The sequence below is a fragment of the Cucumis sativus genome, chromosome 3, assembly GCF_000004075.3.
Source record: "Cucumis sativus cultivar 9930 chromosome 3, Cucumber_9930_V3, whole genome shotgun sequence".
Classification (NCBI taxonomy): domain Eukaryota; kingdom Viridiplantae; phylum Streptophyta; class Magnoliopsida; order Cucurbitales; family Cucurbitaceae; genus Cucumis; species Cucumis sativus.
This window is the reverse complement of record NC_026657.2, coordinates 9,398,028-9,416,541: the sequence shown is the minus strand read 5'-3', so window position 1 is coordinate 9,416,541 and position 18,514 is coordinate 9,398,028. Positions and strand designations below refer to the sequence as shown.

The window sequence follows — 18,514 nt, the reverse complement described above, 5'->3', positions numbered from 1 at the left end:
AACTTTGAGTGACAAATATAGACAATATAACCTTTATTGTAACAAATGACATTTTTTGGCCCTATACAATACCTATTGATAAGACTATATGGACCAATTAAATTTGTCCACTACATATTACAATGTAGAAAGAGAGGTGGAAATGTTGTTCCCCAAAGTAGCAAAACAGGATAAGAGACATACCAAAGGTTGATAGCAATTCATGTTTTTCCTAATCATAGGGACTTGCAAAGTAGGCATAATCCACATCCAACAAACTTGATTAAAGAGACCAAATTCTACTTTTTAGATATTGTAATCACAACAAAAATAATTGTTATCCATACACCTACAAAAGTTTAAAATATTGACCTACTTTTCTTATAACTTTTTAAGAATACTTATAAGCAAATAAGGTCATAAGGTTGAACTGTGTTCATGCTAATATATTTTTTTTTTATATATATATATATATCACATTCATAACTTAAACCATTGTTACGCCAACGAAAATTCAATCTATCTTTACCTTCATTCTTTTGTGTAATATTTTTGACAATTATGGCTGGTTTTAGAAGAAAAATCAATTAAAAAATACAAAGCTATCAATCTTTTGATTGAATTTCTCAGAAAATGCTAACACTTTCTATCTGTAAATCAATCACAACAAAAATCAATTTTTCTAACTCTTAATTCTCTTCCAAACGAACAGGTTGAACTTGAACAGCATTTCTACAACTTCTCCCATTTCCAAAAGAAAACAGAGACCTTCTCCCTCTCCCATTACACCCATCGCCACCCGGACTAACCTCATTCCCATGGCGGCTCTGCTGCAGCGCCGCCTGCACCGCTACATACATCTGCCGTTCCGCCGACGAGTCCATCGAAACCGACCGTCTAATGGGTTGAATACAAAATTGCTCATCTTTCTCTCTAGTGTCAATCCACTCATCCCCTAAACTCGTCACCTTCTGAAGCTTCTGCCATTTTTTCCCCTGCTCCAATTTCACCGCCGGCAATTCCCTTGAATTCGCCCGCTCTTGTGAAAATTGGCCAGATGGGTGGTTTCTAATTCCACCCAATTCAATCACTAAGAAGTCCCTTTCAGTTGCGGCGGCGATTGGATCCTCGGGCGAGGAGCTCGGAAGAGGAAATGGATGAAACAGAAGAGAGCTAGAAATGGTGGTGCGACAAAGTGGGCAATTGGGATTATTTTGCAGCCAAATGTCGATACAATCGATGTGGAATAGATGTGAACAGATGGGAATAATTCGAACAGTCTCATGTTCTTGAAATTCACTCAAACAAACAGCGCATTCAGATGAGGTTTTGTGGTTGGGCATTGATTTGTTGTAATGCAGTAAAGGGATTGATCTAATGACGGATTCGTCAAGACCCCGAGTGTGGAGGGCCGGAGAGTAGGCAGTGGGGGAGGGGAGAGGGCGGGTGGAGGATGGGGAGAGGCGGCGGATGAGATCGAAGCGGTGCCAGTTGAGGCAACAGTTGATGACGAAGACATAGTAGCTGAGAAGCAAAAAAGCAGTGACGAGAATTCCAATAATGGCAATGGCGATAATGGGGAAGCTGGAATGGGAAGGATTTGGAGGTGGGAAAGGGGGAATATGTTGGGAAGTTTTGATTTTGGTGAAGAAATCCATGGGAAGGAAGGATGAAGGAGGATAGATCTTGAAATGGAAGAAGAAGGGTAAAAACAAAAAACAAAAAACGAAGAAATAGAACAAAAAGGAAAACCTAGTAGGTGGTGGGAATGGGAATAAATGAGGTTTGGTTTGGAGAAAAATGGGAAAGAGTAGTTGAGTGGAAATGAGCTGGAATTGGGGGTTTTAAAAATAAGAGGGGAAACTGGGAGACTCAGTGTGAGTGTGAGTGTGAGCGTGAGTGTGAGCGTGACAGTACTTTGTAGTTGGTCACTTTTCTTTTTTCCATCCTTTCTTAAATGACTCTACTATACAAATAGTAGAATATGGTTAACCTTCGAGTTTGGTTATCCAACTTCTCAACTTTCTTTTTCTTTTTTCTTTTTCTTCTTTCTTTCCTTTTTCCAATCAATGCCATTGCATTTACCAACCTACTATATTTGGATTTCTAATTAACTATTACTCCATTTATTCTTTTTTTATTTATTTTATATAGTTTGGGCCTATAACATATTTTATTTTAAGATTAATACAATTTATATTATTTTAGGCTTCTTACCTCTTTCCCAAAATAAGTTTAAAATTTTGGCTCATATCAAACTTATTTACTAAAAAGAAAAAGGAAAAAAAAATCTCAACCCCCATGAACTACCTCATATATACTTGGTGTACTTTATACACCTAATATATCTTGATGTCTCACTAATATATATTTGATACACTCGACACACTGCTAATATATATATATACTTAATCCACTATTGGCATCCAATTTGATACACCTATGATATATACTTGATACATTCAATACCTTTCACTACAATAAAATGTGTATTTTTTGAAGCACAACACGGATGTCGAAATAAGTGACGTCAGGAGAAAAAGCTTTTTCAAACGTCGTAGAGGCTCTGTCGAAAAATGTTGACAATTCTAACGTGACATAAGGCGACGTCGGTATTAGGTAATTTATTAAAATAATTTAACTTTTTTCGACATTGTCATGCATGACGTCAAGAGAAATTTATAGTATTAAACAAAATTTAAAAAATTCAACTTCAATTGTACATTACACATATTTAGTTATTAAATTAAAATCTTTTAATATTATGTTGTTTTTAAAACTTATGGTATATAAATATTTGTATTTGTATATCAAGTCATATTTACAAAATTAGAAAAATGTGTGACCGAGTCTACCAACTTAAATTGTCAACTATTACAGTTTTTTTATTTTTATATGCTATTTTTCTCTACAAAATAATATATCATAATTTAAGATTTTTTATCAAATAAATATTAATTTAAATGTGTGTGAATGTGAATATCTTGTTAAAAATAATAAGACTGATTGTGATATGAAAAGGTGATATATATGATTCACATTATTAATTTTTAATTATATAATGCAAATGAAGATTAATACATCTAAAATAAAAAAGAACACAAATCTAAAGTTGTTTAAGGTATAAAATATGAAAATTCATGCCGTAAAAAGATATTCAAAACTCTCTAGATGTCATAGTATTTTACAATATGTACTTCAAAACAAACATGGTAGTCCAAATGTTCACTCCATGAAAATCTAAGATTTTTCTTCAAACAAACGTCTTTTCCTTTGAATTTGTTGTTATATGGTATTGGATTGTTGATTTATTTAGAAAAAGAAGATGAATTTGAGAGTATGGAAAAGGAAATAATAACTGAAAAATATAATGGAGAGAACTCATTGGAAGAGTAGTCCCCATGGAGATATAATGAGAACAATAGCAAACAGAAACAAAAAAGTTGAAGAAAATGGATGGAATTTTGAAGAGAACAATGATTTAAAAGGGTTGGCTTCACTTCTAAACCACTCTTTATTTATTATTGCTATTATTATTATTATTTTGTTATCAATCATCAATCAAAGGCCGAAATTGGCTCAATTAATTCTCACCTCCATTTTGCAAATTCCATCATTAACTCTCTTAATTAAACACACGCTTTCACATTATACTTTTTATAACTTCTTTTATCACTAAACATAATTTGATAATCATTTAGCACATGGGATTAAATCAATAATTTGGCTTCTCATCTTTATTTCATCAAGTTGCTTTTTAAAAGCTTTTGCAAAGTTCCCCATCTTACTTCACCAAATTAACAATTTTTTAACTTACTTCAAATATAATTAGTCTATTAAGCTCAAACAATATGTTAGAGATTAATTGTCAAATATATTTGGACCAAAGTGTTAACTTAACATTTGAGATTCTAGTTAGTTATTAAAAGTATAATAACGTGTTTTGAATTAACCCAAATTTAAGAGATTTCAATCATTTCTTTTTTACTCTACCTTGTATTTTCTACTTAGTAATAATTACAAATGAAACATGTATATATATACACTTTCTATTGAGCCATTTATTTGAATTATGTTACGATGTGTAAAATTATTCAATCGATATAACATTAATGTCTAACTATAAACATAATTAATAATTTAATAAGATATCATGATTAGTCAAAATAAGTATTGCTCTACAAATTGATTTGCATATGTTTAAGTGGAAGGTTCAAATTGCTATAACTTTTGTTGTATTAAAAAAGAATCAAAACAAAAAATATGCTAAGTTTTTCAATTTTCAAAACTGGCATAATAAATAGTATCATAGTTTCAGAAATATCTATACATGAATATTTTTTTAAATGAACTTATAAGTAACATTAATATAATTTAGAATTACTAGCTATTTACTATGTATACTACCAATGTTATGTTATGATTAGAAACTCAGATTTCAAACCTAAACTTAAACCTTACATATGGACAAAAAGAAATTATATGATTCATATTTCACTCCCGAAATAGCAATTGAATGAATCGTAATGTGATAATTATTTTTATTATAAAAAAAAATTACAATTGAGAAGAATTATACTGCCCAAGTCTATATTGTCAACTTTAACTTCCTTAAATAAGTTATAAGGTTTTATGTTTTAACTAGTGGGAATTAAATAATTTGAACTCCATGTTTAGCTTTTATCACACATGTTTAGCTATTTATAGAATTATTGATAAATGGACACTAATTTTCTGTAATATTTTTCTACCAGTCAACCTAATTAACCTAGATAAATAAAATTATAAAACACACCAAACCTTTAACGATATAAAATTGTCAAATTATGATTTAAAATATGTATTTTCATTTTTTAAAATTTAATTCATTAACTTTATTCATGTAAATAATTTAGTCTATCTCATAATTTAGTTTTTGTGATCATATCATCACTAAAAATTTGTTTGATAACTATATTTGATTTTTTTTATTACCAACATTATAGGATTGTTTTACTTTGAAAAAAAAGTAATTTTATTTAAAAGTATAACTAAGAGGTCAAGTATTTAATTAGATATGAAGATGAAAAGTACAGTAATGAATGTGTAAGAATAAACAAAAGAGCTATTGAAAAATTATGAAAGGAAGGATATTTAAGTTATATAAGGTAAATCAATTTATGAATGCATGGGTATGAAATGGAAATATTAAGATGAAGAGTGTTGAATAAGTTAGTGAGAACAAGTTGAATACATGGGGAAGGTAGAAATAGAAAAATAAAATGGAGAAAAGGCGTTGAAGAAAATGAGGGGGAAGAAGAAAAAATGGGAAACCTTGTACGTAAGATATAAAATTGAAGTGAAGATAAAGATATTTTTGAAAGATATGATAAAATTGAAATTTGGGCTTATGGAGATGAAGAAGAGAAAGTAAAAGGGAAAAGAGAAGACAAGATGAGTCAATGTCCATGCTCGTGTGTTGACACTTTCAAAGACATTCATTTAATGTCAAATTACGTGTTCTCCCGCCCTATATTTCATTTACAATTTAATCCTAATAAATAACAATACCTACACATCTACTTATATTTCGCAACTTCAATTAAATTTCACTTTTGGTTCTTCTTTAGATTATTCTTCTTTCAACTATGCCTTACTTGTATGTCACGTGTTCATTATTAATTGTTAGACAAAACCCAAAAATACAATTTATAATAAATTATCAATACAATAGTTATTGCATTCTCTAAGGATAAAAAAAAAAAAAACAATTTTGTTTTTCTCGCCCGGCCATAAAATTGAATTTAGTCCTCGTCTTTATAAAAACACTGTTTCCTTTCTATGATGATTGCCAAACATTGCACAACCAAGAAAGGCCACTAAATTGAAGTTAAAACTAAAAGATGGAGGAAAAGAAAAAGAAAATTAGTTGGTAAAATAACACGTGGGAGGTGGCTGCATGGCTCAGTGAAATAAGAAAGAAAAAGAACATCACAGCTAGCTCTTTGAATGGAATTTTAGTACATTCTACAATGTATTATTCCATGTATATTTCCACTTTCACTTCAAAATTCAAATACTATTTTGATATCTCTATTTATTAATTATAATTTTGGTTTCATCCATTTCCATAAATAACGGACCCGATGTCTAATAATAACACATGCCCATTTACTCTTATCGTCAGCATCACGTGATCCTTGGATCAAATTCTCTTCTCATTTTCCTATCTTTTTTATTTTTAAAAACCTACATCACTGCAAATTCCCATATGAATTCAAATGAACTAAACATTTAAAAAACACAGCTTTTTAGTTCTTCAACTACAACTATTAGAATATCATCATATTAAAACATTTAAAATGTAACGTTATTTAGTAAAAAAAAAAAAAAAGTATTGGAAACATATTAAACTAAAATTAGAAAAAAAAGAATTGTGAGTGCAACCTTGAAGCACTGAAGATTAGTATTATAATTGGTAATAAACAGGTGACGTGGCAAGGAAAGCTGGAAAGATGGAAGTTGGCAGGGTGGGTCACGTGCTGCCACGTTCTCAAATCTTTAGTGGGGGAGGATCAAACTGGGCAAACCCAGTCAACGTCTTTGACCTGGTCAAAACAAATTCCCATTGGTCGGTTAAGCACATAATTTATAATTCTAATTCCTAAAAAAGTAAAAAACGAAAAGAAAAGGCGGTCACCGGTCAGTCAATGTTGCCAACTAACGGCCCATCATCTCTTATGAAGCTCATGGGCCTTTACTTCGTCAAATGCCCAAACTAACTTCAAACGACACGTCGTTCCCACACCTCCCTATTTCTAGATTTCTAGAGCTGCAAATATTTGTATGTCGTTTTTAAGTTTTTCGACATCTCTCTTCTATTTGGTTTGCTTGCGGTTTAAAAACACTGTTTCGCCAAACATGTCATTCTCCTAATGGGGATGTCTTTTTTTTCCCTATCGATATAGCCAAACTTTGTGGGTTTGAAATATTATTTTAAGAATCCCACTCCCATATTCAAAACCATTTTCAACGGTATGCACTTCTTGTTGCCGAATTCAAATAACCTCATCACAATATTTCACCAATCATTCAATACAACCTAACTATTCAAAGTCGGGTTTACATCTAATTTTATGTAATCATCATTTATAGATTCTACTGTAATATACAAATTTCATACCCAATGACAACAAAGGACTACCCTTACTTCTAAGTTTTAAGGCATGTCAACAGTACAAATGAACCCTCCATAAACCAACTAAAACAACCATGTCTCATTACATTCAATTTCTTCCTCCCTCCTCCCATTGAGATAAAAGATAGAGATAGAGAGGTAGGAACGATAATCTTGTAATAAATGTCTCCCAATCTTAAGGAGCTAAGATAATTGTTGGACGAATATTTTGAATATGTTGTTTGACGCTTCTACTGATTAAGTACATGAAGTTTCATTGCTAGGTCAACGAGTCGAGTTAGAGGTGACATGCTTTGGTGGAATTCAAGAGGGTGTTATGTTGCCTTTGAAAGTTAAGTTATTCACGTATTTGTCATATTTGGAGTAGTGAACTATATAAACTCTGTAACTCTACAGATATTTCTACTTTGTATTATGAGCTTTTCTCTTTATAATAAAATTGTTTTTCTTTTGTCCAATGGATATTGTTAGCAAATCATGTAAATTTGCTTGTCAATATTTTACTATTTCATGTTTTTTCTATTTTATTTAATTTGTCCACTCCATAACAATGATTACACTTTTCTATAATGTTGGTTGAGATTAAAATATTTCTTTCGATTTATCGTGGTGTATATAGCATTGAGATGTTGCACCCCATAGTCGTCTCAATGCTATGAATGTAGAAAGTATCTCTTTTATGCATTTGCAACAACGTCAAAGCGTTCTAGGTTAGCATCTAGATGTCGTCTTCTCGACGTCTTTACAAACTTGTTTTTGGCTCCACAATTCCATTAATTTGGTTCCTATATTGTCATTATTTGAATTTGAGAGCTCTGCAATTTTAAAATTTTGACTTTCTCTACACACGCTATATCTAATTCTTTTCCCTTTTTTGTATTCTTTTGGGTTTTCTTTTTTTGTAGTCACAATGGACCAACCATATATTATCATCTTCTTCACCCAAAAAAAAAGTTCTATCAATTTGTTTTATGTATGTATGAAGTAATATATAGCTAAAGCTATATAAAGAGATTATATTCAGTGGCAAAGGGTAAATGTTGATGCGACATGAGATTAGAGAGAAAGCCACCATTTTTAATTTTTATTGGCATGGGATTGAAGCATTAATTTAACATTAAAAAAAAAAAAAAAAAAAAACCCTAGAAAGCATTGTTAGCCACCTCCACCTTCAACGAAAACATCCAGATGCATTGGACTGTAAATCCATTGCTTTCATGCAGATTGTGGACATAATAATAATTGAGCTCCTTTGTATTCATATATCAGAATTCAATTTTTGTTTTTCCCCCCAAAAAAATTATCAAATTTTTCTTCAAAATCAACTCTAACCCAAATAAAACCCATAGTCAAATTTTCATATTAGCTTTATGAATAATCAAGTTTTATTTAAATGAAATTGAGTGGAGGAGGGAGGTTTTATTAGTTTGAAAATTTTAAATGAGGTAGTGATGATGTTCCATAAAGTACATAGTTTGGTTGGATGAATTTCAATTCCTTTTTAATTATATATTTCAATAATTTCTTCATGATACTGACCTTTAAGAAATTTTTGTAGACGATAATCCACGTGGGTTTTTTCGCTTCTATTGGCCAATCTTTTTTGACAAATCCAGTCGAACCAAATACCACCATCTATAAATACGAAGCCATGTAACGTTTCATAATACATCCCATGCAAAACTAAAACAAAAATATCTTTTCTTTTTTGAAAAAAACCCCCATTAACTTTAAACACATAAAAACCTCCATGGACGAGAGTGGTGGTCGTGGAAGAGGTTATGGGGACGACTCCACAGGCAGCAGAGAGATTCGTTACCGGGGAGTACGACGTCGGCCATGGGGAAAATTCGCTGCTGAAATACGAGACTCTAGAAGGCAAGGAGTACGGATATGGCTAGGGACTTTCAACACTGCAGAAGAAGCAGCACGAGCTTACGATCGAGCGGCCTACAACATGAGGGGTCATTTGGCCATTTTGAATTTTCCTAATGAATATCCGCTTACCAGGGGTGGGGCTTATTCGAGTGGGTCATCTTCTTCTTCTTCAATGTCAATGCGGCAAAATGAAGTGATTGAATTTGAGTATTTGGATGATAAAGTGCTGGAAGATCTTCTTGACTATGGAGAAGAAAGTGATAAGAGAAGCTAAAACTCTTAAACAAGTTGCTGCCGGAAAGGGTAAGAGAGAAGAGTCACTATCATCAAATAGGGCTATATTCTATTTAGCCTTTTTTTAAACTTTGCTTTTCTTTTGTAATGGCATAATAATCATTTCTTGCCATTTATATATGTCTATCTCATTTTCTTTTCTTTTCTTTTTTTTCTTTTTTAGAGAATGTCATATAAATTATTGTATGCTTTTTTTTCTTTTTTAGCAAAGTGAGAGAATTGCAATCTCTCGTTGTTGATCAAACTCTCACGATTCTACAATAATTGACATATACTTCTTTTTTTTTTTTTTAATTTGAAAATCAAATCTCTAAATCTACTAAAAAAAGTCACACTCAAGTAGATTTTTAAAGTAGTTGAGTATCAAAATCTTAAATTAACGACGTATAAACAAATTGAAACATAAATCTCTCAATTTTTAAGCGTACACTGATATCAATAAAAGATGTTTCTAACCAAATTAATACTAATTTCATTACTATTAAAATAAAAAATTGTTTTACTTAATTTAATAATTAATGAAGATGAAACTTTTATAACAGCATAATCATGGGGAGTGTGTTACTTTGCACCAAATCTGCTTCATTAATGAACTTTTTCTTAATTTATTTATCAGAAGATATAATTATTATTTTGTACGTATATATTTGCATGATGTTGACCACTCCAATAATAACATTTTGCATGTATCAAAGTATCGCCAACAATAGTCAAGCTAAGCACAATCAATAATCAATTCTACTCAATTAAGCTCATCATACCAAATGTTTCGAAAGAAAAAAAGATTAATCATAAGACCAATGATTATTGATTCATGTAAGATTCTTCCTTGAGGTAAACAATACTTCTTTCAAATAATAATTAAAATTTTAACCTTAAATGTATTGAAATTAGTAAGTTATCACACGAATAATTTCTATATTTTCACTTTTGTATTTGATATTTTACATAATATATTTCATTTTTTATTTTTATTTTTGTCCCAACTATTCCGGTTGAGATGGGTATAAACGAAAAGGTTGGAGAACATAAATAAAAAACATCACGATCTAAAGGTAGATACATATTTGAACAAACATGCACATCATCTATATATTAATTATAATTATACGAGTTTTGATGTATATCTTTTTATATAAGAGTGTGATTTGTAGACCAAATATAAAAAATCACAATCTAATTACTGTGGAGATCATGTTTGAACGAACAATTATACATGAAGTAGTACAGCTCATGTACGGATCTGATGATATAGATATATTTAAATAGACATTTATACTCGTGTCTTTAAAAATTCCATAAAATTCATAGGTTATATTTTTCCTACAAATAGTTACAACAATTCAAATCAAATTCAATCCAATATGTTAATTATTTACTCTCTTTTTTTCTTTATGTACTTAAATTAAATCATAAAATTTCATCCACGTAGAGACAGATATGTTATGAATTATTGTATACAAATAATTGGGTAAAGAATAAATTGTTTTCAGATTAATAAAGTGATGGGATTGCTAATTTGGTTATCAATATATATGAATAATAAGTAAATCTAAGCAATGTGAAATATGTATAAATAAGTTTGTAGGTTATAATTTATAATTTTTAAATATTTAAATGAACAGAGAAAACCCATTAAACAGAAATGATGAGGTGTCATCCTTTATAAAAAAAAAATAAAAAAATTCAAAGAACTATTTGTCGCACACATTTAATATTCAATTTCTTCATTAATATGTGTCCAATCACCTAAAAGCTGACCTCTTCCTTACGTAGTCAAGGTAACACCAATTGGCAATTATTGTTATTATTTGGGAAAAGTTATGTCAAATTAAGGATTAAGCTGGGTTTAATTATAAAATTAACTCTCATTTTGGAATTGGAACCTAATTTTTCCCTAATCACTACAAAAATATTTTACTTAGGCTTTTATTTTTTCTCCCAGCTTTTCGCTAAAGCCAATTTGTGTTTCTTTGTTTTCTTTAAACTTTTTTTAGAAAAGGAAAACATTTAAGTCTCCGTGTTAATGATGTTTAGGCAAATAATTATGTAACATTGTGTATCACGATAAAGTAAATAAATAAAACTTTTGTGAAAATTATGATTTTGAGCCATATTCGGTAAGTGTACGATTACTAACTTCTTCTTTTCAAAATTAAGTTTTAAGTAAAAGAATGGAGAAGAGAAAAAAAAAATTGAGGTTAGGAAAACTACTTTTTTAAAAAAATAATAATAATAATAATTTCCAAACCTTTGCTTGCTTTTAACAAAAGCTAAAAATTTATAAGTCTCCAAAACACAAATTTATCCATACCTATCTAAACCATATGTTTGATTCTTATAACTCAACCCCTAATGAATAATTAAACCAAGGTTTTAGTTATTGAACTTTTTAACTTTTCAAAATTTGACAATTTACTCTACCATCTTAATGACTAAATTCGATAATTTAGTCATTGAGGTTTGAAAATGGGGTTACCTGATTTTACCTCTTACTTTGATCAAGCTTCAAATAGGTAGTATATACACACTATTTAGATTGACCTTTTTTTAACCTATTAACATTTACCAGTGTCTTTACATTTTTCAATCTATACCAGTTAGTTTAGCTAGTTGTATTTCACAATATATAGTACTTCATGTATTCACAACATAATACTAGTTAGTTTTGCCTCCAAATATTTGTTAATTATACTCTCATTCATAATTTTGCTTCTAATTTCTTATAAAATTATGTGTTGTCACTAATTATACATAATCCATCCATGTAGATAATGCTGAATAATTGAAGATGATTGTAACAAGGTGTTTTGGTGCTCCCATATATTAATAAAATATTTGATTGAAAATCACAATTAGACATATATTTTCCATCTAATTTTCAACGTTCCCTGTTGCTTCAATATATTTTTGGATTTAGTGTTACAAGTCAATGAGAATGAGCCAAAAGGTCGCCGCCACACTCAAATGCTAACGACCATCATATATAATGATATGGATCAATACAGGATGACCACTAACCACTAACCCTAATATCTTACAATGCTTACATACTCTTCTATGCCTCTATTTGGTTCTAGCTCTTTTATAGATATTAAGTTACATGGATTGGAGGTAGAATTCCATTTTATATCTAATAAAACTTTCTACGTTCAACTTTAATTTGTATATATATGATAACTATATGATATTGTTTAGAAAAATAATGTAGAATATGTATTGAACTCAAAATTGAAAGTTTATGTGTAAGATTGAAAAAATAATGTAGAATATGTATTGAACTCAAAATTGAAAGTTTATGTGTAAGATTGAAAAGGTAAAGATAAATATGGATGGATTATATTATAACAGTTGGTTTTTAAAAGATGTTTGGTTGTTTGATACACTTTTAAAAGTTTGGAATTAAATTTATTATTTAATCACGTACATGTTTATACATTTTGTAAAAAACAATTTCATCATGTTTTGCATGAGTTATGTATTAATCCATCACTAGATGAATTAAAGAAAAGACATCCAACAGTTTCAAACATAATTAATTAAGTTTATGTTCTGTGTCGCAATATATCATTTATATTTGAAGTGATACATTGTCATTTCAAAGGTTAGATATGAAATATAATAGAGATGAAGTTGAAATCTAATTTTATTCCGAAACTAAAACCTATGGTTATCTAATCTTTTATTTTATTTTAATTTAATTGGTGCATGAAGACTTTAGCAAAAGGGTCTAACCACAATTAAAGAAAAAAAGAAAAGATTACATGGGAAAGAATATGCATCCAAAGTTGGGTAAAAATCAAAATGAGATTAAATTATCTTAGCAAAAAAAAAAAGTAGTTAATTATGCTTATTCTACACTATTAGTTTTCATATTACTTAATTTCCTCTTCCCATGCATGTTTCCAATGTTATTATTAAATTTCTTTGTGTGTGTGTGTGTTTAATTAGGTAAACATCATATTTGACTAAATTAATATTTTAGAATAGTGTGTTGGAAATTTCTAGAAGAGTAGAATAGTGGTTAAGGGTCAAACAATTAAGAAGAAACCAATACAAGTGAGAGAGAGAGAGAGAGAGAGAATAATAATAATAAAGTTTAGGTTCTTAGAATTTGAGCAATCGCTGTTGGAATGAAGATTCTGCCACATAGGAGAGGAGACCCAAGTGGGAGAGTGAAAGTGTTGGTCAACGCCCAGTTGCATTAAAAAGCTAAGTTTTTTGTTGTTCATTTGCCATTTTGGTTTACTTCAGATCTAAGCTTTTTGACTGCTCCATTCATGCATCTTTCTTATATATATTATTCATTTCTTTTTTAAAATACTAAATATATTCTATGGCTAACACCAAAAGTGGATGTTACATTTATAAAACATTCACACACATATATATAATATAGTGCTTCTAATCATCCAAACTTTGAAACACACACCATCCCTCATCGACACTGAAAACTACTCTTTAAAACAGTTCGATGTTTTTTTCCTTATTTTACAAAATATATAAAAAAAAGTCTTGTACCTATATATATTTGACTTAAGACTTGACAGAATTAATTAAGGTACTTATATAATTATTGCTTTTTATCAGAATCATTATATGGTAGCTCTCATGTCAGTTATTATAGCCTTCAATTTCACTTTCGATGTCTTGATACATATGTGGATAACAAGTTAAATAATAATTATATTTGAGATATCAACTTATAAATACAAGTTTATGATCTCTAACATACTATGTTTTCTTAGTTTTTTATTCCCTAACTGAAAGTGAGGGTCTGTCCATTCTAATATAATTAATTAAAAGATGCTTAATAGAGGAAAAGATCACTAACTACATCTTTTTTTAGGTTATATGATCTATGGTTTCCGATGATCTTTAATGTCGTCACCATTTATGTTCTGATCTTATATCTTGTTTATTTTGTATAGTTACTTTAGAACGGTCACGAACTTGAGTTTTGTGTACTATTCAACACTAGCCCCTTAGTATAGATTTTGGAGGATTATGTTGTTTTAGGGTCATACATGCACAGTCTCTTACTTTCAAAATATTAATCAACTTTCAGTTCTTGAACATTTTAATATTTTATCAGTCTCTAAAGCTCATATTTTATTTTGGTTTTCATGAGTTGAATAAATATGAATAACACAAACCTAGTGCGTACGTATATCGTAAGTAATAACCTTTTGGTTGCGTTATATTTCCTCGTGCTTCTGCTTGAATTCAGTAAATGAAGAGACAATAATACTTTCACAGGTTGCAATTCTATCTATCCATGATCACTCCCTCATGCTCTCACTCACCTTCCTACCTGTTTTCTCACTTTTACTGCCTGTGCTTGCTTGCACTCTTATGAAGAATTTTTTTTTAAAAAAAAGAGCACAATTAGTGTACTTTGTGATATATAAAGTGAACGGTTATACTTCATTGTTTTGAGAATCAAGGTTACATTAAACAAAACTTTGAACTCGAAGTTTGGGACATTCCTACGTGAGGAGTGACTTAATGAAACTTCAAATAAATCAGTTTTTTTAAAGATTCAGTTTCTTTTCATTCCCATATTTTTAAGATATATAGATAATTGATAGTTGAATCTGGATGGGTGATGAGATTTCCACCCATGAAGAATTAAAAAAGAAAATGACAAATTATAATTAGAGAATTTGATAGGATGTACAAAATGTTATAATTAAAAAAAAAATCAAATGCACTTAAGTATTTTTCTATTATAAGATGGTTAAGTACATGACTTAATACTTTGATGATTTTCAATCTTCCCTACCATAAACATTACTTTGAAGGGATTAAAGCTGTTTGTAGTAAAAAGAATTTAACATAAGTTTTTTCTCAATTTAATTAAAAATTAGAAATATCTATACACTGTCAAAAAAATATATATACATAAACAAAATTACGGTATAAAATAATCATTAATAGGCTAACCTTGCTTTTTAAAATAAAAATATATAGAAGAAAAAACTCACTCTCAATATTGTCTTTGAATTCTAGGATACCTCAAAATTGGAGTTACCACCATTCAAAAACCTTCCTATTCTAAAATTGGAATTCAAATATTTTATTCTCACCTAAAATAACTTTTCAATCATATTCAAAATCAAATTTAATTAAAATATAACGTTTATAATTACATATATATACAAATAAAAACATTGTATATTTGAACTCATGCGCATGTTACCTACATGAAAACGTTGGATTATTGCGTTTATATGAAAAATACAGAGTGAACGGCATTCATAGTGTTACTAAGATAAAGTACCTCACTATAAATCCTTTTAAATTGTATCTCAAACATGGATCAATGTATATCTTTACATAGAGTTCAAGACTCATCAAATAGATTTAGGTTATTGAGATAAAACTAATAATCTGTAACTCCTTACTGAAATTACAATAATAATACTTTATTAATGAATATGTTCATTTTTTTTTTTTTTGTTAGTTTTCTATTTTCAATTTTTGTCGGACTTAATTAACCTTTGGTCTAAAAAATAATAATTTCCCCGGTATGAAAAAAATAAGTATCTTATTAAACTCAATTAACCCTTTGATTTGGGTCTAACAATGAAGCGTAAATATAGTATTTTTAAATGAAAATAAAGATTAAATTAAAATTTTGTTGGAATTTATAAGTTAGAAGTTTTTATTTTCTTTATTAGGAAATGAATTTTATTAAAGCAGAACCATCACTGAGCTAAGAAAGAAAGCCATAAAGGGTATTAAAAAGTTTAAGCTTTGCTCACCCTATGGGAAAATAAAATAAAATAAAAGTAAGGACAAAACCTACTAAAATTCTAAAGTTTAAATTGTGACCACCTAACCCTAATTTAATAGTCTCTAAAAGCAAGGAAATCTATGATTTAGAAAAAGATTCATGATTTTATTTCTTAAAAAAAGAAAACTCAAATTAAAAAAAAGTAAGAAAAGTAAGTTTGAAAGGAACTATTACCAAATTCGAAATAATTCTAAACAGTGAAGAACGGAACAAAAATCATATCGAAAAAGAATTAAAAACAGAATATCGTTATCGAAACGAATGGCATATTATAGTATAGTATGTATATAGATGTGTGTATGCTTTTGAAAATGAAAATATAAGAGAGAAGAGATGAAATTTGTGAGTTGAAGAATGTGGTTCATCAATATATATATATATATATACCTTTTGAAGATGTGCATTATATATATATATAAGAAAAAAAATTCACTTTGGAAAATTCGATGTCGATTTGCCAGACAAATGTAGGAACATAAAACACTGTGGATGAAATCTCGGAAGTAACCTTACACCATGAGAACACTCACTTCTCAACCAACTTGCACATTATTAATATTCCTCTCTTCTCCCTTCAATCATTTTTTCCAGATTTAATTCCCATTTCATTTTTCAATCTAATCCTATATATGAAATGAGCACATCTCTTTGGTTTTGAACAATTTTCGATATCATTTAAGCTTAGAGATTTGTTAACCCTATCTAAATTCTATTATGCAATTGCAAGTTTGAGATTGTGATTAACAAGTGTAAGTGGTACAAAAACTTTAAAATAATGTTTTTGTATAATTAGGTGGAAGAGATATCTATATATATATATGTGATAATATCGTTAATTATAACTTTATTCATAGTGAAGTTTTTCTAGTACGTAGTTTTTTTCTGCACTATAACATTTTTTTTTCTGAACATATCTTTGGAGAGATCTTGATCTTAGGATGTTTTAATCTAAGACATATTTGAGATAAGAATTTTGGAATAGGACCAAAACCACCATTCGCATGCTTAAAACTTTTCTTTTAAAATTGTGATGGTTTGACAATAATGAAAAAATGATTTCAAAAGCATCATAAATTACTTAAATATAAGTTATTTAAAGTTGATTTTGAATATTAAAAAGCATGTGTTTGTGTGTGATTTTAAATTTGAAAAAAAAAAGACTCCAAACTTGTAATATTAATTAAGAAAGATATGGTCACTGCCATCGTCATTCATCTTGAATAATGAAATTAAACCCCTCCATAGAATTAAGCTAGGCTGCAACAAGGTTTAATTATATATATAGTAATAAAGAGTTACATTGATAATTAAGGACTTAATAAAAGCTTAAGTTAGGGCAAAACCCAGACACAAAAGCCAAGGCTGAAAAAAGAAAAAGATAAAAGAAAAAAAAGGTAGAGCTTTCATTATTTACTATTCTTCTTCTTCTTTTTATCCTCTTGAGCCAGAAGGTCTTCCAAAACCCTACCATCCACATACTCAAACACAATAACTTTGTGAGGATCGATGTTAGAAGTCGACGATCCACCACCAACACCACCGCTGTCAAAACCCGAATTGATCGAAGTCGAAGAAAACAAGTTAGGAGGATGAGGAGGTGAACCCATGACACGAGCATAATATTCACTAGGAAAATTCAAACTAGCAAGATGACCTTTCAACTGAAATGCCCTCTGATCGTAAGCCCTAGCTGCATCCTCCGCCGTTTCGTAGGTCCCAAGCCATTGTCTAGCCCCATTCTTCGACGGATCACGTATCTCCGCTGCATATTTCCCCCATGGGCGACGTCGCACACCCCGGTACTTGATCCCATCGTCACCATGCTTTTGTTGTTCTTTACCCTTACGATGATCCTCCATCTTAGGTTACAAAATAATTAACAGAGGGTTTGTTTGTTATTGTGTGTGTGTGTGTGTTTATTTTTTTAAAATGAAATATTTATAGGTGAAAATTGAACGTTGAATTTGACCAAAATCTGCTGTTTAGCATTGTGAAAAATTCGATTCTGAGATCTGTGGTTAGAAGAATTGAAAATTCAAAGAGGGTATGTGTAAATCTCTTTTTGGTTTGATAGGCATTTTTAATATGCGATTCTTATTCCTTTTATACTTTCCTTCTTGGGTACGAACAAAACTATTTGCTTATAATTATTTATATTACTGCATACTTAATAGTTTTTTTTTTTTTTTTTAATTTCACTGCAAATTTAATAGTTTATGTCACTAATTATGATACTATATATATTTTTTATTCTTCCTTTTTTCTTTTTCTTTTATTGCAAAAATTTGACCTGTTTACAATAATTATCCTTTTGTTTTTCAATTTTGGTTTGAATTTTTAAAGACATTGTTTAAACAAAAGAGTATTTCAATAAAATTGATAAATGA

At 29.5% G+C, this 18,514-nt stretch overlaps 3 protein-coding genes across 3 annotated transcripts; 1 reads left to right on the top strand and 2 right to left on the bottom strand.

Annotated features, from left to right (window-relative positions):
- Positions 1-477: 477 nt before the first annotated feature.
- Positions 478-1,856, bottom strand: LOC101213725 (RING-H2 finger protein ATL16). Its single transcript, XM_004134366.3, has one exon. The coding sequence runs from the start codon at positions 1,635-1,637 to the stop codon at positions 669-671; it is 969 nt and encodes a 322-aa protein (XP_004134414.1). The 5' UTR covers positions 1,638-1,856; the 3' UTR covers positions 478-668.
- A 6,988-nt stretch (positions 1,857-8,844) lies between these two features.
- Positions 8,845-9,628, top strand: LOC101213488 (ethylene-responsive transcription factor 14). Its single transcript, XM_004134365.3, has one exon. It carries the CDS (start codon positions 8,907-8,909, stop codon positions 9,306-9,308), a length of 402 nt encoding a protein of 133 aa, XP_004134413.1. The 5' UTR covers positions 8,845-8,906; the 3' UTR covers positions 9,309-9,628.
- A 7,752-nt stretch (positions 9,629-17,380) lies between these two features.
- LOC101213248 (ethylene-responsive transcription factor ERF098) lies at positions 17,381-18,080 on the bottom strand. The gene has a single exon (XM_004134364.3). The coding sequence runs from the start codon at positions 17,984-17,986 to the stop codon at positions 17,534-17,536; it is 453 nt and encodes a 150-aa protein (XP_004134412.1). The 5' UTR covers positions 17,987-18,080; the 3' UTR covers positions 17,381-17,533.
- Between the last annotated feature and the right edge of the window lie 434 nt (positions 18,081-18,514).

Excerpts from the sequence above, each read along its gene's own strand:
- LOC101213248 (XM_004134364.3), bottom strand. The coding sequence starts at position 17,986 with ATGGAGGATCATCGTAAGGGTAAAGAACAACAAAAGCATGGTGACGAT.
- LOC101213488 (XM_004134365.3), top strand. The coding sequence starts at position 8,907 with ATGGACGAGAGTGGTGGTCGTGGAAGAGGTTATGGGGACGACTCCACA.
- LOC101213725 (XM_004134366.3), bottom strand. The coding sequence starts at position 1,637 with ATGGATTTCTTCACCAAAATCAAAACTTCCCAACATATTCCCCCTTTC.